The sequence below is a fragment of the Somniosus microcephalus genome, chromosome 32 (genome assembly GCF_052327205.1).
Source record: "Somniosus microcephalus isolate GS21.2 chromosome 32, FLI_Smic_1.0, whole genome shotgun sequence".
NCBI lineage: Eukaryota > Metazoa > Chordata > Chondrichthyes > Squaliformes > Somniosidae > Somniosus > Somniosus microcephalus.
The window spans coordinates 17,660,808-17,686,152 of record NC_141018.1 but is presented as its reverse complement, the minus strand read 5'-3'; the positions used below and the strand labels follow the sequence as shown (position 1 = coordinate 17,686,152).

General features: G+C 52.1%; 1 protein-coding gene across 7 annotated transcripts in view; it reads right to left on the bottom strand.

Annotated features, from left to right (window-relative positions):
- Positions 1–25,345, bottom strand: part of ap3b2 (adaptor related protein complex 3 subunit beta 2) — a 202,580-nt gene that overhangs the window by 91,733 nt on the left and 85,502 nt on the right. For all 7 annotated transcript variants that reach the window (XM_085972170.1, XM_085972168.1, XM_085972172.1 and 4 more), the window contains exons 2-5: positions 15,798–15,873; positions 7,545–7,619; positions 4,858–4,953; positions 1,440–1,600 (exon numbers count right to left, since the gene is read on the bottom strand). In XM_085972170.1, coding sequence (XP_085828296.1) covers positions 1,440–1,600; positions 4,858–4,953; positions 7,545–7,619; positions 15,798–15,873 — 408 coding nt within the window. The remainder of the gene's footprint in view (positions 1–1,439; positions 1,601–4,857; positions 4,954–7,544; positions 7,620–15,797; positions 15,874–25,345) is intronic.

The following is a 25,345-nucleotide window of genomic DNA, read 5'->3' as shown; positions in this document are numbered from 1 at the left end:
GGACTAGACGAGGAACTCAGTGATCTTCAATTCAGATCTCACAGTGGCAATTTGTGAAATTGAATTTAATAGATCTGGTGATTTGTGAGCCGGCACCAGGAAATGTGGTAAAAACCCAACCGGTTCACGAATGCCCTTTAGGGAAAGGAATCTTCCATTCCCACCTGGTCTGGCCTCCATGTGGCTCCAGTCCCACATCGCGTGGTTGACTCTGAATGCCTTCCAAAGTGGCCCAGCAAGTCACTCCGTTATAAATTTTGCCTCTTCTTGGGGCAGCTCGGGATGGGCAATAAATGTGGCCTTGCCAATGTTACCCGCAGCCCGAGAATAAACAACAATCTCTCCACTCAAGGCTGCTTCCTCTTGGTCTTTCAGATTAAAATATAAAACACTTTGGTTTGAGTTATCCCACTCCAGAGACTTGAGCACAAAAAGCCAGGCTGACACTCCCAGTGCAGTGCTGAGGGAGTGCTGCACTGCCGGATGTGGTGTCTTTCGGACGAGACGTTAAACCGAGGCCCCGTCTGCTCTCTCAGCTGGATGTGAAAGATCCCATGGCACTATTTCGAAGAAGAGCAGGGGGAGTTATCCCCGGTGTCCTGGCCAATATTAATCCCTCAATCAACATAACTAAAAAACAGATTACTGTACCTGGTCATTTATCACATTGCTCTTTGCGGGAGCTTGCTATGTGCAAATTGGCTGTCACGTTTCCTACATTACAACAGTGACTCCACTTCAAAAAAAAAAGTACTTCATTGGCTGTAAAACACTTTGGGACATTCTGAGGCGCTATACAAATGCAAGTCTTTCTTTTTCTTGTTGAAGTTTAAGGGGGAAAAATTCGGTTGGTTAGCGCCTCCGGGGTCTCTGAGCATTCCCGTATCCTATAAGCTGCACTAACGTATCTATAATGAGGCCGGTTCCTTCAAATCCTAGCTACTCTCGATTTCTAGTGAGGCAGCCAGAACCCTAAGATTTAGCATACTTCGTGGGGTCTCCTATTTACTGAAAAGCTTTTAAAAAAAAGGACACAAAGAAAATTCCCAGCGAGAGGTCACAGGTGAAGCTTTACCAGATGGAGGGAATCGTGGGACGCGCGCAATATAAAGACCCAGCACCTCAATCACTGAGCCAACAGCAGAGGGTCCCCGGCTTCGACCTCCCTCGGAGACAGTGGACGGCGCTCAACCCAATCCGCGCAGGGCGTGGACGGTGCGGCCACCTGCTCCACCAGTGGAAGATGAGGGGAGGACCCGAAGTGTGAGTGTGGCCATGAGGTCCCCAGCCCGTGAAACACATCGCATCAACCCGCCAGCTGAGATCTGTTGCGGGAGGCGCCTCATTTCTCCGCTCGGCATCTCAGGAGGCCGTCGAACGGATGGCCAAACTAGACATCCCGTTATAAGCTTCTCCCCGTCATATGAAAGTAGTGGTACCTGTACAGCTTTGGAATGGCGTGTGCTGCTGTCTTCCGGACGTAGGGAGACATGTCAGACGCAGCCTCCTTTATCGCCAGCATCATAATGGGGACAATGATGGTGACGCGGATGCTGGAGAGGACGCGGAGCGCGCTGGCTCGAATCAGCTGATTCGGGTCCTGGAAACAGAAGGGGAAAAAAACCCCCAGAGAGTTCAGCTGAGAGTTCATCTGTGACTCGGTCCAGTCCATTCCGCTCGATGTAAAAGTTTCAAAGTGCCGTAAATTCAATCTGTCCTACTTTTGATTGACGGCCGCTCCACCCCCCTCCAATCTCCGTAACCGCATCCAGCCTTACATCCCTGCGTTCCTCCAACTCTGGCCGCTAGTCCTTCCCTCCCCCTTCCTTCACCCCACCATTGGCAGCCGCGCCTTCAGCCGTCTAGGCCCCAAGCTCTGGAATTCCCTCCCTAAACCTCTCCGCCTCTCTCTCTTCCTTTAAGACCATTTCTTAAAACCTACCCCTTTGGCCAAGCTTTTGGTCACCTGTCCTAAAATCTCTTTCGGTGGCTCGGTGTTGATTTGGTCTGATTACACTCCTGTGAAGCACCGTCGGAAGTTTTATTACATTTAATGCGCTATATAAATGCAAGTTGTTGAGCCCTTTGTTGCTGTTCAGTGCAGCAGGCATTAAAGAGCTGCAGCAATCATTAAAGAGCTGCAGCAGGCATTAAAGAGCTGCAGCAATCATTAAAGAGCTGCAGCAATCATTAAAGAGCTGCAGCAATTGGTATCGTTTCACGACTTCAACAGCTCGGTTATTGGCCGCACTTTAAAAGTGTCAACCACACAACTGTGCCCATTTATACAGAGGAACCGACCAACAACTCACTGACGATTCATTTGTCATCAAATTGTCCTGTGCTGGGACCTAAATCATAACATTTAGGAGGCAATGAGGCCATGGCAGAGTTATGGCCAGTATGGGTTTTAATATTGCACCAATTCCTCAAACACTGAATATCCAACTTTAATTGGAAAATTGTGAGCCCGCGGGGCGCCCCCCTCCCCTACCGATAGAACTGTGGTGATATCAATGGGACATGGGCAGGGCCATTGATTTATAGTGACAGAATAATCAAATTCCCTTTTTCATTACATGGGATTCTGGGATTTTGGGGGTTTCAATTCCAGAATTCCACCTTCCCATTAAAACCATGAATTGAAACTGCCCAGGCTAAAATCAAATGACACCCTCTGTGACCAGGATGCATCATCCCTCTACGACCCCCTCAAGAACCCTTTAGAGTTTGACATGGATCTTCCTCATCACCTCTCCTCTGACGGTCCACTTCATCAGACTGCCCTTGCCCAGTTACACTCCTAACTGCCCCAATGCAGCCAGAACATCTCCCGCAATGGCTTCTCTTTCAGCCCTTGCATAGGTCACCTCTGGTGCTCCCCAGGTGATCTATCCATCGCTCCTCCTCTTCCTAACTCAGATACTGCCCCGCAGTGACATCAGTCAAAGGGGCGAGGTGAGCTTCCATATATATGCTGACGACATTCAGTTCTCCCGCTGTACCACTTCCGTTGACCCTACGACCACCTCTGTACCGTCGGACTACCCGCCTGACATTAAGACATGGACGGGTTAGCATTGACTCCAACTGAACATCGGAAAGACTAAAGTCATCATTTTCGACCCATGCCATAAACTCCGCTCCCTTGCTGCCGACTCCGTTCCCCCTTGTTGGTCAATCGGGTTGCATCAACCCACGTGAAACCTTAGATTCCTGTTCGACCCAGAGCCGAGATCCAAATCCCACATCCCATCCTAAACTGCTTACTTCCACCTCCGCAACATGACTTGCTGCCACCTCTACCTCACCTCGACACTGGCCAAAACCCTCATCCATTTTAAGTAAATGTGTTCCATTTTTCCTTAGCTGAGATGCCCTTCAGTGCTACCTCTCACTTAATTTCTTCCCTTCGTACATTTTTAATCTTCATCCTCGCCTGTGCTGATTTCCAGATCATCTCATTATCTTCATTAGTTCCCAAAGGTTATAAATGCTGTCCTGAAGCTCAGGGAAACCAGCCAAGTTTACGTTATTCCTAGTTGAGTCCTTAATGCATTGGATCAAAAGCATGTACGGATTCCGATTCCCACACTCCACTTCCATTGGGAATTCCCACTTTCTGTTAGGTTGACTGAAGTCACCAGTGATGATCACATTATTGTCAGGATCAAACCTTTTTAATTTGGTCATAGTCAATGTTGTCTTCCTCCTTATCCTGGCTGGGGCAGGAGGGTCGGTAACAGATCGCTACCCTTACCTCTTCAAGCTACGCATGGCTTGTCCCTTCAAGCCAGACCATTTCATTCTCCCTAGGACATCACTTCAGCACTTCTTCCCTTCGAAGTTACCTCCAACATATAAAATCACCATTCCTAGCAACAGGAGGAGGCCATTCAGCCCCTCGAGCCTGTTCCGCTATTCAATTAGATCATGGCTGATCTGTATCTTAACTCCATTTACCCACCTTGGGTCCATATTCCTTAATATCCTTGCCTAACAAAAATCTATCAATCTCAATTTGAAATTTTCAATCGATTTAGCCTTCACAGCTTTTTGGGGGAGAGAGTTCCAGATTTCCACTAGCCTTTGTGTGAAGAAGTGCTTCCTGACATCACCCCTGATCGGCCTGGCTCTAACTTTAAGGTTATGCCCCCTTGTTCTGGCCTCCCCCACTATAGGAAATAATTTCTCTCTTTATCTACCCTACCAACTCCTTCAATCATCATAAAACAAGTCAATTAGATCACCCCTTAATCTTCTATACTCGAGATAATACAAGCCTAGTCTACGCAACCTGTCCTCGTAATTTAACCCTTTTAGCATCAATATCATTCTGGTGAATCTGCGCTGCCCCCCCCTCCAAGGCCAATATATCCTTCCGGAGGTGCGGTGCCCAGAACTGAACGCAGTGCACCGAATGCGGTCCAACCAGAGCTTTATACAACTTCTCCTTTCCTGCTCTACTTCTCCCCATTTTCGAGATTGATTCTGCCATTTGCATCGTGACGAAAGAGCAGACTGAAAACGGCGAGGCTTCTCTTTAGAGTTACGGCAAAAAGCAAAGAGTACACTTGCAATCTAACTGCAGGAAAGGTGTAGATACTGTAATTGGTTCAGACCAATACCTATAAAGCATGCAACACAGTGACAGCGCAATGATTACTCCCAGGTCAATATCCCCCCCAGCTACTAGATTCTCTATTATTCTGGTGCGTCTTCCTTGGGACCATTACTGCTTTGAGTAAATCAATATAAATAACTCCCGACACCTGCCCCTGGCTGTTTAACAAAAGAGAGACAGGCAGTCCCTGGCAACTTCAAATAACAATCGCTGGAATCATTAGAAATAATGACCTTTAATCCTCTCTGGAAGGTGCTGATGGAAAGCAAGGCCAGATCCTGCTGCTCCTCCGCATATCGAACCAGGTAAACGTAAACCAGCTTCTTCACCTGTAAAGGACACAGTGAGGAGCAAAGACCGAGACATCGAACTGGCAAAGGATCTCAATTCATCGCCAAGAGCGAAGATTCATCGCCCTCCCCTTTACCCCGGAACCAGGTTAGTTTTCACCCCTCATGAATAGCGTCTGCAACATCGATGTACATTTAATGAACCAACAAAGGCTTTTTTTGTTTAGGGTGGGCGTCGCTCGCAAGGACCCCACTCGTTGTCCCTCTCTGATTTTTTTTATTCGTTTATGGGATGTGGGCATCGTTGGCAAGGCCAGCATTTATTGCCCATCCCTAGTTGCCCTTGAGAAGGTGGTGGTGAGCCACCTTCTTGAACCGCTGCACTCCGTGTGGTGAAGGTACTCCCACAGTGCTGTTGATTTTGACCCAGCGACGATGAAGGATCGGCCGATATACTTCCAAGTCAGGATGGTGTGTGACTTGGAGGGGAACTTGGAGGTGGTGGTGTTCCCATGCGCCTGCTGCCCTTGTCCTTCTAGGTGGAAGAGGTCGTGGGTTTGGGAGGTGCTGCCGAAGAAGCCTTGGCGAGTTGCTGCAGTGCATCTTGTAGATGGTACACACTGCAGCCACGGTGTGGAGGGAGTGAATGTTTAAGGTGGTGGATGGGGTGCCAATCAAGCGGGCTGCTTTGTCCTGGATGGTGTCGAGCTTCTTGAGTGTTGTTGGAGCTGCACTCATCCAGGCAAGTGGAGAGTATTCCATCACACTCCTGACTTGTGTCTTGTAGATGGTGGAAAGGCTTTGGGGAGTCAGGAGGTGAGACACTTGCCGCAGAATACCTAGCCTCTGACCTACTCTTGTTGCCACAGTATTTATGTGGCTGGTCAAGTTAAGTTTCTGGTCAACGGTGACCCCCAGGATGTTGATGGTGGGGGATTCGGCGATGGTAATGCTGTGGAATGTCAAGGGGAGGTGGTTAGACTCTCGCTTGTTGGAGATAAGTCATTGCCTGGTACTTGTGTGGCGCGAATGTTACCTGATTGCCCCGAGGTGATGGTGTTGGGCCTTCTTGAACTGCTGCAGTATCTGCGGCGGTGGTGGCCCCACTATCACGTTAGTTTTTGCAGCAATTGTTTCTACCACCAACTACATTTCAGCGAGCAATAAGTCAAGCCCATCGTCTGGGACTGGAGTCACGTGTAGGCCAGAGCAGCTCGGGGTGGCAGGTCCCCTTCCTCGATGGACCAGTTGGGCTTTGCCGGCAGCTTTTCATGGCCATTGGTATTCTGGTGCCAGCTGGCAAATTACCGGATTCACTGAATTCAATTTCCCAACTCGCCATGATGCAACATCGGAACAGGAGGAGGCCATTCAGCCCCTCGAGCCTGTCGCGACATTCCATTCAATCGTGGCCAGTCTGTACCTCAACTCCATCTGCCCGCCTTTTCTCCCTGGATAACATCACTTAATAAAAATCTGTCGACCTCAGTCTTGAAAATTTCACCTGCCGCCCCACCCCCCCACCCACAGCCTTTTGGGAGAGAGCGTTCCACTGGGATTTTTGAACTCATTACCCCTCCTGGGTTGCACAACTGTGGAGTTGAGGCACTGCTGGAAGTGCCGTTCACTTCAATGTCAAGCTGTAACCCTGCAACGGGCAGCTCAGGGTGCAACACGTTGATTGAGACAAGTGCACGTGTGCGTGCAGTTGAAATGCAAGGACAATTGGACGTCCCCCCTGAAAGGAGCAGCACTGGTTGGGGGTTGGGGTAGGGGCGGGTGGAGCACGGGCCGGGAAATCGCGCCGAAAATCCACGGGCTGCAGGCCCAAGATTTCCGGCCCTGCATTCCCTGGGAGCCTCGCTCCTCACTGGGAGCACCCGATCGTTGAGTCAAGTCCCTCAGATTTCTAACAACAGGGCAGGCGTCCGCCCCTCGCTCCATGCGCCGTCCCTCGCTCCAGCGGGTAAGTACCAACTCCTGCTGGTTGCAGTGAACCGAAACCCACGGTTTTGTTAAGGTTCCGGCTCGGGACCCGAGCTTGGCGAGGGAGCAGCGGGCGAGTCGCAGCCACGAGTGCAGAGGAGGTAAAGCTTGACAGTGACGGGCACAGGGCACAGAATGAAGAGGATAACAGTGAAGCTTTGTGGCACCACCAATCTGCCGCCTTGGGTGCATCATTCTCGGGTGGAGAGAGTTGCAGGCGAGGACGGCCTTTAATGCCCATCCCTCGTTGTCCATGGAAGGCGGTGGTGGGTCTTCTAGTACTTTGATACAACCGAGTGGCTCGCTCGGCCACTTCATAGAGCAATGAAGAGTCAACCACATTGGTGTGGGACTGGAGTCACATATAGGCCAGACCGGGTAAGGACGGCGGGTTTCCTTCCCTAAAGGACATTAGTGAACCATTTTTATGACAATCCGACAGCTTCATGGTCACTTTTACTGAAACCAGCTTTATAGTTTTATAAACTGAATTCAAATTCTCAAACCACCATGGGGAGATGTGATCTCAATCTCTGGATTACTAGCCCAGTAACAGAACCACTAAACTCCCATAGGCCTCTGTTCACTGTGGTTGCCTTAGGCACCCCATCGTGTTGATGAGGGAGAGGAGAAGCTTTGCTTACCTCGATGTTTTTGCAGGCAACGTTCTTCACCACAGCAGGGAAGAGTTCGGAGGCATTCTTTCCTCTGGCGATCATCTGCAAACACAGTAAAAAAAAAAGCACGCAACCTCTCACTGTCGAGAAATAGTGACATTATTATAGGCACTAGATCAGGGCGTCCAACCTTCCAGCTGAGGGTCACAAAGCAGCCTCCAAGCCTTGGCAACTCCGTCCTCTTTACAACAGCGACTACTCTTAAATAAAATATTTCATTGGCCGTGAGGAGCTTTGGGACGTCCCGAGTTTCTGAGAGGCGCTCTAGAGATGCAAGTCATTCTTTTGTGCCCTTATTTCTTATTATTGCTGATTTGCCCTGTCTGAACTTTGAGGTGGTTTTGGACGAGGCTGATTTTTAGTCCTGCCGCCTCATCAGTGGATAAATCAGACCACACAATGATCTGTTAGCATCAGTGACTCGAGATAAACTTCACCTCAAGCCTCCCCGCCCCCTCCCAAAGCTCCCTGATACCCACCTATGTGGCCGATAAAGGCAAAAAGATTCGGCGTCCCTGAGCTAGATGAGAGCGCAGACTGAAACCGACGGTTGGCTTCATCCAAGGAGAGAGAAACAGAGTTAACATTGCGAGTCGGGCACCCTTCATCAGAGCTGGAAAAGGTTAGAGAAGAGAGATTTTTAAGCAGGGGCAGGGAGGAGGGGAGGAAAGAACAAACAGGCCTTCCCTTTGTTCTTTCCTCCCCTCCTCCCTGCCCCTGCTTAAAAATCTCTCTTCTCTAAACTTTTCCAGTTCTGACGAAACGTTAACTCCGTTTCTCTCTCCTCCATGCTGCTTGATCTGCTGAGTGCTTCCAGCATTTTCTGTAGATAGGAGCAGACTGTTTGCCAGTGTTGGAGAAGTCTACAATGAGGGGACAAGGATACGAGAAAGTTAGCACCAAAAGCAGGAGAAACTATATTTTTTTAAACACAGAGGGTGGTGAGGCTGTGGAATTCACTCCCAGAGTTAGTGACTGAAGCAGAGACCATGTCAACATTGAAAAATAGGCGGTTGTAGAGAAGAGGGAAAAAGGGATATGGGAACAGGGATTAGGAATACTGCTCACAGAGGATAAAAACCAACACGGATTGGTTGGGCCCAAAGTCCTGTGTCCATGTGGTAAAAGTCCGGCCCTGAATAGAGCCGTGGGTTATTTTATATCCACCTGAGGGAACAGATGGGGCCTCGGTTTAATGGCTCATCCAAAAGGCGGCACCTCCAACAGTGCAGCACTCCCTCAGCACTGCACTCTTAAGATCTGTCCCCATTGATTCATTCTGTTGGCCTATTTGACAATATGCACAGACATTCGAGAAAGAAATTGCTTACATTTCTTTAGCACCTCATCACGTACTCAGGATGTCCTAACGCACTTTACAACCAGAGGATTACTAATGAAGTGTCGTTGCTGTTATGTAGGCAATGCAATTTGTGCACAGCAAGCTCCCACAAACAGCAAATGAGCGGATTTGCTGGTATTTTCTGTGGTGTTATCTGAGGGATAAACGCTGGGTCGGGACATCGGCAGAATCCCTGCTCTTTTTAATTAAAAAAGATATTTGTCCACTGGAACAGACAGGACGGTTTAATGTCTTAACCAAATGTCAGCGCCTCTGGCAATGCAGGGCTCCCTCAGTGCTGCACCAAACTCTCAGCCTGGATTACGTGTGCAAGTTCAATAGGACAGGAGAAGCCTCAAGTTTCTGACTCCGAGGCGAGAGCGCTACCACCCAGCCACAGTGACACTTGGCTTCCAGTGTTCAATCTGCACTCTTGTACCTATTTCTATATCCATCAATGTAGGGCACTGGAGAGGCTAGAACAAATACATAAAACATGAAAATGAATCATCTTGAAATCCTTCCTGCCTATAATGAGCTGACTGAGGCATTTTTAATACGGCCTTTTAAAAACAACATTTCACAGCATCTCCTGCAAAATCTATGAGAAGCATTATTTTTTTTTTTAATGAAATATACTGTGAGTCGATCGACTGAAAAATAACAACAGAGTTCTTCATTTTCAACAGATACAATCACGGAGTCAGTCAGCCCAACAGCCCAGCCAACAGGTGGCAGACACTTCCCACCACCACCACCCCCCACCCCCATCTCCCCGGCATGATCTGTTTTTCAACAAAGACTTGCATTTCTATAGCGCCTTTCACCACCTCAGGACGTCCCTAAGTGTTTCACAGCCAATGAAGTACTTTTGGAATGTAGTCACTGTTGTAATGTAGGAAACGCGGCAGCCAAGTGATCTGAAATTGGTAGATTTCTGTTCACCAAAGGTATTAAGCGATATGGGGCAAAGGCGGGTAAATGGAGTTGGGTCATAGATCAGCCGCGATCTCATTGAATAGCGGAACAGGCTCGAGGGGCTGAACGGCCTACTCCTGTTCCTACGTTCCTAACTCCGGAGTCCTCACTGCCCCCCCCACTCCCTGCTCCAGCCCTCCCGAAAAAATGTGTCTTGTAAGCCATTTAGGACTGAGATGAGGAGGAATTTCTTCACCCAGAGTGGTGAACCTGTGGAATTCTCTACCACAGAAGACAGTTGAGGCTAATTCATTAAATATATTCAAGAAGGAGTTGGATATATTTCTTAAGGCTAAAGGGATATGGGGAGAAAGCAGGGACAGGGTACTGAATTTGGATGATCAGCCATGATCTCATTAAATGGCAGAGCAGGCTCGAGGGGCCGAATGGCCTACTCCTGCTCCTAACTTCTATGTTTCTATCTAAGGGCAAAGATTTAGATTACGGTGATCCAGCATAAGCCATTCCCCTCCCTCCTCCCCTCGGATTTTCAGGGCCGTTTACTTCAACTGGTAACAGAAAAGTGTTACTGGAACACTGTGACAGCAGGAAGTACACACGTAGACAATATTTACAGTATAATACTCGTCGATCTCCCACGGCACCGGACACAGAGGATAAAGGCCAAATGTGGTCTTCAGGTGTAGATTAGAGGGACAGAGGGTAGTTGAACCAGTGCACACAGATGTAATTCAGTGCACATTTTAAAGTCATACATTGTCATATTTTTTATATATATTTTCATTATGTTTATGTCCACATTTACAATGAGAAAAGCCTCTGTAAAATGATCGCACTATAACTACACTCTCCTGCCGGCAGCAGTGTCGCCACTGGTGGGAGGGTGTAATTACAGCATCACAAGTCTGCATGGACAATTCCCATTATAAATGTGAACAGGTTCCTGCCACAAACTTCAATCCCTAGCCACCAACTCTGTCCCTCTCCACGGACACTGTCTGAGGTTGAACCAGACCGTTCACAACCTTGGTGTCCTATCTGACCCCCGAGCTGAGCTTTCAGCCCCAGATCCTATCCATCACCAAGACCGCCTACTCCCACCTCCGCCCCTGCCTCAACTGATCTGCTGCTGAAACCCTCATCCTGCCTTTGTTACTTCTAGACTCGGCTATTCCAAGGCTCTCCTGGCCGGCCTCCCACCCTCTATAAACCTCAGCTCATCCAAAACTCTGCTGCCCGTATCCTAAGTCGCAGCAAGTCCCCTTCACCCATTGCTGACCCAGATTGGCTTCTGGTTCGGCAATGCCCCGATTTTAACATCGTCATCCTTGTTTTCACTTCCCTCCATGGTCCCTCCCAATCTCTGTAACCTCCTTCAGCCCTACAGCTCTCCGAGATTAGAGGTAGAGGGTAGGAGATCGAGAGGCAGAGGGGAGGAGATCGAGAGGGAGAGGGTAGGAGATAGAGAGGCAGAGGGGAGGAGATCGAGAGGGAGAGGGGAGGAGATCGAGAGGCAGAGGGGAGGAGATCGAGAGGCAGAGGGGAGGAGATCGAGAGGCAGAGGGGAGGAGATCGAGAGGCAGAGGGGAGGAGATCGAGAGGCAGAGGGGAGGAGATCGAGCGGCAGAGGGGAGGAGATCGAGAGGCAGAGGGGAGGAGATCGAGAGGCAGAGGGGAGGAGATCGAGCGGCAGAGGGGAGGAGATCGAGAGGGAGAGGGGAGGAGATCGAGAGGCAGAGGAGATCGAGAGGGAGAGGGGAGGAGATCGAGAGGCAGAGGGGAGGAGATCGAGAGGCAGAGGGGAGGAGATCGAGAGGCAGAGGGGAGGAGATCGAGAGGCAGAGGGGAGGAGATCGAGAGGCAGAGGGGAGGAGATCGAGAGGGAGAGGAGATCGAGAGGTAGAGATGGAGAGGTAGAGAGAGAGATGGAGAGAGATGGAGAGGTAGAGGAGATGGAGAGGTAGAGAGAGAGATAGAGATAGACAGCCATTCATGAACCCAGGAAAATGTCACCTGTGCCGGTTACAAGGGCAAAGTGACTGTCAATATTGCATTACGATTCATCATAACTATTAATTATTTGTACCACCCGTGTACAATCGTCTGCTGAAGTTACAATCCAATTGCGTTTTAATATTAGGAGGGCCTTGGAGGTCAGTGTTTTATGGCCCTAGTTCGTGCTCAAAAGTTGTTCTGACCTCGAAGGATTGCAGGCAGGGAGTGGGAGGAACTCTTCATTCTTTTTGGGCAACATGGCAGAAGCTAATTAGTAAATAAATAAAACCCGGTACAATTTCGTGTAAATAATTGAGTATGCGCAAGCCTGGAGACTGCCATCCACACCACCGATAAATATTTAACAGGTCACTGTTTCTTGCTCCGTCCCCAGCAGCTGTCAGCTGAAACTGGCACTCGGTCAGAGCCCTGCCCGCCAATTGACAAGCAGACGCCACATCCCACCGGAATCTCACAGGATCACGAGGCAAAGAGTCACTTATGGGAAGCGAGTGTCAAATGAAGTCACATCACGGCATCGTTGACGTGTTGCAGAAAGAATCAGTGGGGGAGCGGAGTTGGTGCGACCAAGGCCACTTTCTGCCCTACACCCATGTCCCAAACTGAACGAAGCCGTCAGAGAATGGCACCAAGCAGTGGCAAGACAATTCTTTAAAGGAGAGGGTCCATCTATCAATCTATCTAAAAAAAATGATATGGCTGCACAAATTCCTGTCAACTTTTTCCATCGTCAATTCCTATGTCCCAATTTATAATGGGAATTTCCCATCTAAACCTGTGACGCTGGAATGACACACAATAGGAACATGGGGCTGGTACTCCTCCGAATGGGGAGGGGTTACCGAGCAGCAGAGGCCCTGGTGCAGATTGTGCGTCTGCCCCCGAGGCTGGGCACCCTGCCCAAGGGAAACCCCAGGGGAGAAATAAATAGGATCCCTGGCCTCCCAATCTGTGCCGACACCATTTGTTACATCGGTATTTCGGACTTGACTGTAACTCGGCCTTTCATAGAAAGTTACAGCACGGAAGGAGGCCATTTCGGCCCATCGTGTCCGCGCCGGCCATCAAAGAGCTATCCGACCTAATCCCAATTTCCAGCTCTTGTTCCGTAGCCCTGCAGGTTAGAAGCATAGAAGATAGGAGCAGGAGTAGGCCATTCAGCCCCTCGAGCCTGCTCCGCCATTCAATGCGATCATGGCTGATCATCCAAACTCAGTACCCTGTCCCTGCTTTCTCCCCATATCCCTTGATCCCTTTAGTCTTAAGAAATATATCTAACTCCTTCTTGAATATAGTTAATGAATTGGCCTCAACTGCCTTGTGTGGTAGAGAATTCCACAGGTTCACCACTCTCTGGGTGAAGTAATTCCTCCTCATCTGTCATAAATGGCTTACCCCTTATCCTTAGACTGTGACCCCTGGTTCTGGACTCCCCAGCCATCGGGAACATCCTTCCTGCATCTAGTCTGTCTAGTCCTGTTAGGATTTTATAAGTTTCAATGAGATCCAACAATAATTGATTCTGGACGGGTGGGGTTTTAAACATTAAAATGAAGCGGCTGCTACAAGTTACAATTGGCTTGGGTTTTTCCCTTCCATTGGCAGTAACGTGCAGTGAGCATAACACAGCCGATCTACCCTGTGTGCACCTGGCATCGCTGAATGACGCAGTAAGAACGGAGGGTTAAATAGTCCTGGATCCCGCAGACATCAGCCTCCATGGCAACCATGAAAGATAAATGTCATGAATCTTGCCATTCGTGTAGAAATGATTCATGGGATAACAATGGGTGGCCTGCTGGGGGCGGCGTCCAGGGAAAGTATAAATATTCGGGCGTGGGCCCAGCTTGCTCAGGATGTTTTTGTAACCAGGAACTAGTGATGTAACTAGAACTCATGGTTGTGAAACAGTTGATTAAAGCCTTGTTTTATACTCAAACCAACTGCTTAGTAGTTTTCTTACGTCAGTCAATAAACATTTCAACACATCTTCTGCCATCACAAGCCTGATCGGCACTGGGGCTTTGCTGTGGGCAAAGACGGGACAGCCCCCTTCCCCGCTCCCCTTCGCCCCACCACTGGTGACCGTGCCTTCAGCTGCCTAGGCCCCACGCTCTGGAATCCCCGCCCTAAGCCCTCCAACTCTCCACCTCCCTCTCCTCAACGAACTTGCATTTCTATAGCGCCTTTCACGACCTTATCTGAGGAAGGATGTTCTTGCCACGGAGGGAGTGCAGCGAAGATTCACCAGGCTGATACCTGGGATGGCAGGAATGACGTATGAGGAGAGATTGGGTCGATTGGGCTTATACTCGCTGGAGTTTAGAAGAATGAGAGGGGATCTCATTGAAACTTATAAAATTCTAACAGGACTAGACAGACTAGATGCAGGAAGGCTGTTCCCGATGGCGGGGGAGTCCAGAACCAGGGGTCACAGTCTAAGGATAAGGGGTAAGCCATTTAGGACTGAGATGAGGAGGAATTTCTTCACCCAGAGAGTGGGGAACCTGTGGAATTCTCTACCACAGAAGGCAGTTGAGGCCAATTCATTAAATATATTCAAGAAGGAGTTGGATATATTTCTTAAAGCTAAAGGGATCAAGGGATATGGGGAGAAGGCAGGGACAGGGTACTGAAATTGGATGATCAGCCATGATCTCATTGAATGGCGGAGCGGGCTCGAGGGGCCGAATGGCCTACTCCTGCTCCTATCTTCTATGTTTCTATGTTTCTCATCACGTCCCTAAAGTGCTTTACAGCCAGTGAAGTACTTTTGAAGTGCCGTCACTGTTGTATTGAAGGAAACGCAGCAGACAATAGGTGGATGTAAAAGATCCCATGGCCACTGAGAGGGCAGACGGGGCCTCAGTTTAACATCTCATCCAAAAGACAGCACCTCTGACAGTGCTGCACTCCCTCAGCGCTGCACTGGAGTGTCAGCCTAGGTTTATGTGCTCCAGTCTCTGGAGTGGGACTTGAACCCACAACCTCCTGACTCAGAGGCGAGAGTGCTGCCCACTGAACCAGGGCTGACACTATTTCCACATAAAAATCCGCCTAGTGACCAAGCTTTTGGCCACCCCCCGCCTAACATCTCCTTCTTTGTCACAGCGTCGATTTCTGTCTGATCATGGCTCCGTGAAATGCCTTGGGACGTTCTTCCACAGTGACGGCGCTATTATAAATGCAAGTGTTTGTTGTTATTCTTGATCTTCTTTAGGAGGGTTAAGTCCAGGCGCTGCCTTCAGTGCCCCCGCACAACCTCCCACCATAACAGGGCGAAACGAGGAAATTGTCCTGTAGAACCTGTGGGCACAGTTCCATGGATGCCCACACTGACTAATTCAAATATTTCTATCACTGCCAAAGTATTGCAAACCATGTCATTCCATCGGTTTATTACAGCCTCACCATAGGAAACCAAAATGCTACTCAATACCCTGAATACGGAACAGAATGAATAGGACCTTAATAACAACAGAAAACGCTGGAAAAACTCAGCAGGTCAGGCAACATCCGTGGAGAGAGAAACAGAGTTAACGTTTCAGGTCGATGGCCCTTCGCCAGAATTGGAAAAAAAGCAGGAAAAGGGAATAGATTTTAAAGCAAGTGGGGGCTGGGAAAAGGGGGAGGGGATGAAAAAACAAAATCCCAGCCCCCACTTGCTTTAAAATCTGTCCCTTTTCCTGCTTTTTTTCCAATTCTGGCGAAGGGTCATCGACCTGAAACATTAACTCTGTTTCTCTCTCCACGGATGTTGCCTGGCCTGCTGAGTTTTTCCAGCGTTTTCTGTTGTTATTTCGGATTTCCAGCATCCGCAGTATTTTGCTATCTGAATAGGACCCTGCTAAAGCGTTGGTCAAGATAAATTTTCCAGTAAGTAATCCCTGATCATTAGCGGCTCCGTTAGATATCAGACTCACCGCTACAATCCTCTTCATCGCCTCCAGCTTCAGCGAGTCCTTATTACTGTCCAGCATCTCCTTCAGGTCATCGTGTCTGGGGGGAAAAGTGAAAACCACGTTAGTTTCTGGACACTCTCAGGATTTTAAAATCAGCGTGCCGTCCTCGCTCAACCGCACAGGGTGGTCGTCTACCGGCCGAACCTCGCTGGAGGAGCGGAGAGAAGATCGCAGCACCGCGCTCAGTCTTTAGGGGAAGGGGGGATTGACATAAATCAGTCATTCATGAAAGAAAGACTTATGAAATAATACTGAGTGGCCTGCGGGTGGCGCTGTCCAGGGAGAGTATAAATACTCGGGCACGGGCCCAGCTTGCGCAGGACATTCTTCACAGGAACTAGTGAAGGACACAACTAGACCTCCATGTTGTAAAACAGTTGATTAAAGCTTTGTTTAACGCTTAGACCGAGTGCCTAGTAGTTTTCTTACGTCAGGGGCCACAGATCAGAAGCATGACTTACACCCAACCCCATCGCCTGCCTTTTCTGCGGCCTGGAGGAGTCCGTGTTCCATGTATATATGGAATGTGAGAGGCCTGCAGCCCCTCTCCCACTGTTTGAAGGGGCTGCTCCTCGATTTTTGGCTGCACCTCAGCCCCACGCTCCTGATCTTCGGTCACCCGGTTTGGAGGGGCGAGCGGGCAGATCGGGGGGGTCCTCCTGGTGGGACTGCTCCCGGGGCCTGGCCAAAGTGGCCATCAACTGGTCCGGGCAGCGGGCGGTCGAGGGGGTCGTTCGGCCCGACTGCCTGCCTCTCTTCCGTGGCCACGGTCGTGCCCCGGGTGGCCCTGGAGATGGGAGCACGCGGTGTCCGCTGGCACACTCGAGGTTTGTCTGCGACCGGTGGGCGCCGCGGGGACTGGAGTGCATCATCACCCCACCGGCCAACCAAATTTTAATTTATGATGTTAAGTTTCCTTTAATGTTTTATTAGTTACAGTTTATTTGTTTCAGTGCACCCCATCAAAAGTATACACCCAAACCCCAGAAGCCTATCGGCAGGCGTTGCTGCTCACTGGTGAACCACCTTCTCCCCTCCGCATGGAAATCCAGATCACGGCACTCACTACAGAGGAGAGGCGGAACACACACAGGGCCGGTCCCATCCTTGGAAACGCTGAGCTCCGAGGGGAGGGTGACAAGGAGCATCAGGCTCGATTTTGTAAAGCTCTTTCTTCCCTTATGAAACAATGGGAGTCATTCTGACGGTGTAATAGTGCAAAACCAGTGATAGCAAATTGGCAGCCCATTGACTTCAATTGAAAGAAAAATAGGGAGCGAGGTTCAACGCCCTGCCGATTTGCTAGCACACTATCGCCCAAAGTCAAGCTTACCCCCATTGAGTTGACCCCTCCCATTCTCCCTCAGGATTCTCCGGTTGTTACCGAGCGCAAGGTCCCACATTAGCACCGCGTATCACGGTCCTCACAGTGTCCCGCACAAAGCTCCAAATATAGTCGTCTACACGGAACAGAGGGGGCTAAATGACATAAGAACAGAAAATACTGGAAATACTCAGCAGGTCAGGCAGCATCTATGGAGAGAGAGAAACAGAGTCAATGATTCATGTCGATGACCCTTCGTCAGAACTGGACGAAGGGTCATCGACCTGAAACGTTAACTCTGTTTCTCTCTCCACAGATGCTGCCTGACCTGCTGAGTATTTCCAGCGTTTTCTGTTTTTATTTCAGATTTCCAGCATCCACAGTATTTTGCTTTTGTGTTAGTGTTGAATGACGACGGGTCACCATGATACAGACCAGCAACTGGATCAGCTCTTCGCCTCTCAGTTCACAACTTCCTGGGCTTTGCTGATAAACCAACCTCCTCTCTCCCCTTCCTCAGGAGTGGGAGAAACCAAGGGGGGAAAATTCAGTATCGCCCCGTTTGGGGCGCCGTTATCGGCCGTGCGCAAAGTTTAGCGCCTGGCGCTAATTATCACCTCCAACGGCAAACTTGGCTTTTATCGCCCCTGGAGGTGATTGGAGCGCTAAATCAGGTGCTTCACACCGGTCTTAAGGCGCAAAGGCCGAGGAGCGAGGCGCTACCTCAGAGCGCTGGCGAAGCAAGGAAGGGCAAATCAAAATGAACCTGCAAAGTGCTGCTCAGTACTCAAAACTCCTTCACACAGCGTTGAATCTCTCCAGAAGTCTCTCTCTCTCTCTCAGAATGCGTGGTGCAAAAATGTCACCAACAAAAAAAGGCAGGAAGCGGTCGCCTTTAAATAGCGCTCCCGCAGCCCCTTTCTGACAGCAAAACGCTCCCCTCAACCTGTCGTTGCTAGCGGCAGGCGGTAAGGCAGGGGGCGCCACTCAATATCCAGTCCGGGGTGCTACTGGGGCGTTGCGCACTCGACTGACGTCACGATCTGCCGGCGCAGGAGATCGTGGCGGTAGTGTTTAGCGCCGCCGCAAAATGTCGAGATAATTTTGCGAGCGGCGCAAACATCGCCGTGCCCAGGCTCAGCCTGGAGGGTGCTGCACGGAGCAGTCCCGTGCAATAAAGTTTTAAGTAGGTTCACGGACTCCCGGGCCGCCTGCCTTTTCTGCAGTCTGGAGGAGTCCGTGTTCCACGTTTATATGGAGTGTGTGAGGTTGCAGCCCCTCTTCCATTATTTGAAAGGGCTGCTCCTCGATTTCTGGCTGCACTTCAGTCCCATGCTCCTGATCTTTGGTCACCCGGTGCGGGAGGGGAGCGGGTGGATCGGGGGAACCTCCTCGTGGGACTGCTCCTGGGGCCTGGCCAAAGTTGCCATCAGCTGGTCCAGGCAGCGGACAGTCAAGGGGGTCGTTCAGCCCGACCGCGCTGCCTCTCTTCCGCGGCCAATTCGCGTTCGGGTGACCCTGGAGATGGAGCATGCGGTGTCCGCCGGCACGCTCGAGGCCTTCCGCGACCGGTGGGCGCCGCGGGGACTGGAGTGCATCATCACCCCCGGCAACCAAATTTTAATTTAAGTTGTTAAGTTTTATTTAATGTTTTAAGTTACAGTTTTATTTGTTTACAGCATCACCAGAAGAGTCCACCAATGGTAGATTGCGGGTGCCGAGCCTTTCTTTAACTGCAGAGGCTCTGATTGGTCTCCAATTATTTCCCAAGCACCCTGCAGGGATCTCCTTTGGTCCTCGTTATCCCTGAAGCTGGAAAATACTTTTTGAAACCAGTTATTCCAGCTGTGTCTGATCAGAGGTAGTTTTGTATTGATCCCCTCTCCCGAGGAACCCCCTGAAGGTAGGCATAGCTCTTTCACTGTCGGACCATCAATAACACGACCTCTTAGATGGGGGGTGGAGGGGGTAATGTTCCCGAGTTGTTGTACTGCAACGTAGGGCAGCCACTGCTTGCGAGGCTGGGTTGCACCTCAGCCTAAACATTGCAGCCGCCAGTCTCTTGCTGCAGGTACCAACATCCCTCAGAGTGTCTGGTATCGTAAATCTGAGAAATGCTTTGTGTGCTCCTAACACCAGCTGAGGTCTGGTTGTCAGTGTCTCTGTGAAAGGGTGGAGGGCTGGATGGGGTACAGTGTGTGTGAGGGTGGGGGGTTGGATGGGGTACAGTGTGTGTGAGGGTGGGGGGTTGGATGGGGTACAGTGTGTGTGAGGGTGGGGAGTTGGATGGGGTACAGTGTGTGTGAGGGTGGGGAGTTGGATGGGGTACGGTGTGTGTGAGGGTGGGGGGTTGGATGGGGTACAGTGTGTATGTGAGGGTGGGGAGTTGGATGGGGTACAGTGTGTGTGAGGGTGGGGAGTTGGATGTGGTACAGTGTGTGTGTGAGGGTGGGGAGTTGGATGGGGTACAGTTTGTGTGAGGGTGGGGAGTTGGATGGGGTACGGTGTGTGTGTGAGGGTGCGGAGTTGGATGGGGTACAGTGTGTGTGAGAGTGGGGAGTTGGATGGGGTACAGTTTGTGTGAGGGTGGGGAGTTGGATGGGGTACGGTGTGTGTGTGAGGGTGGGGAGTTGGATGGGGTACAGTGTGTGTGTGAGGGTGGGGAGTTGGATGGGGTACAGTGTGTGTGAGGGTGGGGAGTTGGATGGGGTACAGTGTGTGTGAGGGTGGGGAGTTGGATGGGGTACAGTGTGTGTGTGAGGGTGCGGAGTTGGATGGGGTACAGTGTGTGTGAGGGTGGGGAGTTGGATGGGGTACAGTTTGTGTGAGGGTGGGGAGTTGGATGGGGTACAGTTTGTGTGAGGGTGGGGAGTTGGATGGGGTACGGTGTGTGTGTGAGGGTGGGGAGTTGGATGGGGTACAGTGTGTGTGAGGGTGGGGAGTTGGATGGGGTACAGTGTGTGTGAGGGTGGGGAGTTGGATGGGGTACAGTGTGTGTGAGGGTGTGGAGTTGGATGGGGTACGGTGTGTGTGTGAGGGTGGGGAGTTGGATGGGGTACAGTGTGTGTGTGAGGGTGGGGAGTTGGATGGGGTACAGTTTGTGTGAGGGTGGGGAGTGGGATGGGGTACGGTGTGTGTGTGAGGGTGGGGAGTTGGATGGGGTACGGTTTGTGTGAGGGTGGGGAGTTGGATGGGGTACGGTTTGTGTGAGGGCGGGGAGTTGGATGGGGTACGGTGTGTGTGTGAGGGTGGGGAGTTGGATGGGGTACGGTTTGTGTGAGGGTGGGGAGTTGGATGGGGTACGGTGTGTGTGTGAGGGTGGGGAGTTGGGTGGGGTACAGTGTGTGTGTGAGGGTGGGGAGTTGGATGGGGTACGGTGTGTGTGTGAGGGTGGGGAGTTGGAAGGGGTACGGTGTGTGTGTGAGGGTGGGGAGTTGGATGGGGTACAGTGTGTGTGAGGGTGGGGAGTTGGATGGGGTAGAGTGTGAGTGAGGGTGGGGAGTTGGATGGGGTACAGTGCGTGTGTGAGGGTGGGGAGTTGGATGGGGTACAGTGTGTGTGAGGGTGGGGAGTTGGATGGGGTACAGTGTGTGTGAGGGTGGGGAGTTGGATGGGGTACGGTGTGTGTGAGGGTGGGGAGTTGGATGTGGTACAGTGTGTGTGAGGGTGGGGAGTTGGATGGGGTAGAGTGTGTGTGAGGGTGGGGAGTTGGATGGGGTAGAGTGTGTGTGAGGGTGGGGAGTTGGATGGGGTACAGTGTGTGTGAGGGTGGGGAGTTGGATGGGGTACAGTGTGTGTGAGGGTGGGGAGTTGGATGGGGTACAGTGTGTGTGAGGGTGGGGAGTTGGATGGGGTACAGTGTGTGTGAGGGTGGGGAGTTGGATGGGGTACAGTGTGTGTGAGGGTGGGGAGTTGGATGGGGTACGGTGTGTGTGTGAGGGTGGGGAGTTGGATGGGGTACGGTGTGTGTGTGAGGGTGGGGAGTTGGATGGGGTACAGTGTGTGTGAGGGTGGGGAGTTGGATGGGGTAGAGTGTGTGTGAGGGTGGGGAGTTGGATGGGGTACAGTGTGTGTGAGGGTGGGGAGTTGGATGGGGTACAGTGTGTGTGAGGGTGGGGAGTTGGATGGGGTACAGTGTGTGTGAGGGTGGGGAGTTGGATGGGGTACGGTGTGTGTGTGAGGGTGGGGAGTTGGATGGGGTACGGTGTGTGTGTGAGGGTGGGGAGTTGGATGGGGTACAGTGTGTGTGAGGGTGGGGAGTTGGATGGGGTACAGTGTGTGTGAGGGTGGGGAGTTGGATGGGGTACAGTGTGTGTGTGTGAGGGTGGGGAGTTGGATGGGGTACAGTGTGTGTGTGTGAGGGTGGGGAGTTGGATGGGGTACAGTGTGTGTGAGGGTGGGGAGTTGGATGGGGTACAGTGTGTGTGAGGGTGTGGAGTTGGATGGGGTACGGTGTGTGTGTGAGGGTGGGGAGTTGAAGGGGTACAGTTTGTGTGAGGGTGGGGAGTTGGATGGGGTACAGTGTGTGTGTGTGAGGGTGGGGAGTTGGATGGGGTACAGTTTGTGTGAGGGTGGGGAGTTGGATGGGGTACGGTGTGTGTGTGAGGGTGGGGAGTTGGATGGGGTACGGTTTGTGTGAGGGTGGGGAGTTGGATGGGGTACGGTGTGTGTGTGAGGGTGGGGAGTTGGATGGGGTACGGTTTGTGTGAGGGTGGGGAGTTGGATGGGGTACGGTGTGTGTGTGAGGGTGGGGAGTTGGATGGGGTACAGTGTGTGTGTGAGGGTGGGGAGTTGGATGGGGAACGGTGTGTGTGTGAGGGTGGGGAGTTGGAAGGGTACGGTGTGTGTGTGAGGGTGGGGAGTTGGATGGGGTACAGTGTGTGTGAGGGTGGGGAGTTGGATGGGGTACAGTGTGTGTGAGGGTGGGGAGTTGGATGGGGTACAGTGTGTGTGAGGGTGGGGAGTTGGATGGGGTACAGTGTGTGTGAGGGTGGGGAGTTGGATGGGGTACAGTGTGTATGAGGGTGGGGAGTTGGATGGGGTACAGTGTGTGTGAGGGTGGGGAGTTGGATGGGGTACGGTGTGTGAGAGGGCGGGGAGTTGGATGGGGTACGGTGTGTGTGAGGGTGGGGAGTTGGATGGGGTACAGTGTGTGTGAGGGTGGGGAGTTGGATGGGGTACAGTGTGTGTGAGGGTGGGGAGTTGGATGGGGTACAGTGTGTGTGTGAGGGTGGGGAGTTGGATGGGGTACAGTGTGTGTGAGGGTGGGGAGTTGGATGGGGTACGGTGTGTGTGTGAGGGTGGGGAGTTGGATGGGGTACAGTTTGTGTGAGGGTGGGGAGTTGGATGGGGTACGGTGTGTGTGTGAGGGTGCGGAGTTGGATGGGGTACAGTGTGTGTGAGAGTGGGGAGTTGGATGGGGTACAGTTTGTGTGAGGGTGGGGAGTTGGATGGGGTACGGTGTGTGTGTGAGGGTGGGGAGTTGGATGGGGTACAGTGTGTGTGAGGGTGGGGAGTTGGATGGGGTACAGTTTGTGTGAGGGTGGGGAGTTGGATGGGGTACAGTTTGTGTGAGGGTGGGGAGTTTGATGGGGTACGGTGTGTGTGTGAGGGTGGGGAGTTGGATGGGGTACAGTGTGTGTGTGAGGGTGGGGAGTTGGATGGGGTACAGTGTGTGTGAGGGTGGGGAGTTGGATGGGGTACAGTGTGTGTGAGGGTGTGGAGTTGGATGGGGTACGGTGTGTGTGTGAGGGTGGGGAGTTGGATGGGGTACAGTTTGTGTGAGGGTGGGGAGTTGGATGGGGTACAGTGTGTGTGTGAGGGTGGGGAGTTGGATGGGGTACAGTTTGTGTGAGGGTGGGGAGTTGGATGGGGTACGGTGTGTGTGTGAGGGTGGGGAGTTGGATGGGGTACGGTTTGTGTGAGGGTGGGGAGTTGGATGGGGTACGGTGTGTGTGTGAGGGTGGGGAGTTGGATGGGGTACAGTGTGTGTGTGAGGGTGGGGAGTTGGATGGGGTACGGTGTGTGTGTGAGGGTGGGGAGTTGGATGGGGTACGGTGTGTGTGTGAGGGTGGGGAGTTGGATGGGGTACGGTGTGTGTGTGAGGGTGGGGAGTTGGAAGGGGTACGGTGTGTGTGTGAGGGTGGGGAGTTGGATGGGGTACAGTGTGTGTGAGGGTGGGGAGTTGGATGGGGTACAGTGTGTGTGAGGGTGGGGAGTTGGATGGGGTACAGTGTGTGTGAGGGTGGGGAGTTGGATGGGGTACAGTGTCTGAGGGTGGGGAGTTGGATGGGGTACAGTGTGTGTGAGGGTGGGGAGTTGGATGGGGTACAGTGTGTGTGAGGGTGGGGAGTTGGATGGGGTACAGTGTGTGTGAGGGTGGGGAGTTGGGTGGGGTACAGTGTGTGTGAGGGTGGGGAGTTGGATGGGGTACAGTGTGTGTGAGGGTGGGGAGTTGGATGGGGTACAGTGTGTGTGAGGGTGGGGAGTTGGATGGGGTACAGTGTGTGTGAGGGTGGGGAGTTGGATGGGGTACAGTGTGTGTGAGGGTGGGGAGTTGGATGGGGTACAGTGTGTGTGAGGGTGGGGAGTTGGATGGGGTACAGTGTGTGTGAGGGTGGGGAGTTGGTACAGTGTGTGTGGGGGTGGGGAGTTGGATGGGGTACAGTGTGTGTGAGGGTGGGGAGTTGGATGGGGTACAGTGTGTGTGAAGGTGGGGAGTTGGATGGGGTACAGTGTGTGTGTGAGGGTGGGGAGTTGGATGGGGTACAGTGTGTGTGAGGGTGGGGAGTTGGATGGGGTACAGTGTGTGTGAGGGTGGGGAGTTGGATGGGATACAGTGTGTGTGAGGGTGGGGAGTTGGATGGGGTACAGTGTGTGAGGGTGGGGAGTTGGATGGGGTACGGTGTGTGTGAGGGTGGGGAGTTGGATGGGGTACAGTGTGTGTGAGGGTGGGGAGTTGGATGGGGTACAGTGTGTGTGAGGGTGGGGAGTTGGATGGGGTACAGTGTGTGTGAGGGTGGGGAGTTGGATGGGGTACAGTGTGTGTGAGGGTGGGGAGTTGGATGGGGTACAGTGTGTGAGGGTGGGGAGTTGGATGGGGTACAGTGTGTGTGAGGGTGGTGAGTTGGATGGGGTACAGTGTGTGTGAGGGTGGGGAGTTGGATGGGGTAGAGTGTGTGTGAGGGTGGGGAGTTGGATGGGGTACAGTTTGTGAGGGTGGGGAGTTGGATGGGGTACAGTGTGTGTGTGAGGGTGGGGAGTTGGATGGGGTAGAGTGTGTGTGAGGGTGGGGAGTTGGATGGGGTACAGTGTGTGTGAGGGTGGGGAGTTGGATGGGGTACGGTGTGTGTGTGAGGGTGGGGAGTTGGATGGGGTACGGTGTGTGTGAGGGTGGGGAGTTGGATGGGGTACAGTGTGTGTGAGGGTGGGGAGTTGGATGGGGTACAGTGTGTGTGAGGGTGGGGAGTTGGATGGGGTACAGTGAGTGTGAGGGTGGGGAGTTGGATGGGGTACAGTGTGTGTGAGGGTGGGGAGTTGGATGGGGTACAGTGTGTGTGAGGGTGGGGAGTTGGATGGGGTACAGTGTGTGTGAGGGTGGGGAGTTGGATGGGGTACAGTGTGTGTGAGGGTGGGGAGTTGGATGGGGTACAGTGTGTGTGAGGGTGGGGAGTTGGATGGGGTACAGTGTGTGTGAGGGTGGGGAGTTGGATGGGGTACAGTGTGTGTGTGAGGGTGGGGAGTTGGATGGGGTACAGTTTGTGTGAGGGTGGGGAGTTGATGGGGTACAGTGTGTGTGAGGATGGGGAGTTGGATGGGGTACAGTGTGTGTGAGGGTGGGGAGTTGGATGGGGTACAGTGTGTGTGAGGATGGGAGTTGGATGGGGTACAGTGTGTGTGAGGATGGGGAGTTGGATGGGGTACAGTGGTGTGAGGGTGGGGAGTTGGATGGGGTACAGTGTGTGTGAGGATGGGGAGTTGGATGGGGTACAGTGTGTGTGAGGATGGGAGTTGGATGGGGTACAGTGTGTGTGAGGGTGGGGAGTTGGATGGGGTACAGTGTGTGTGAGGATGGGGAGTTGGATGGGGTACAGTGTGTGTGAGGGTGGGGAGTTGGATGGTGTACAGTGTGTGTGAGGGTGGGGAGTTGGATGGGGTACAGTGTGTGTGAGGGTGGGGAGTTGGA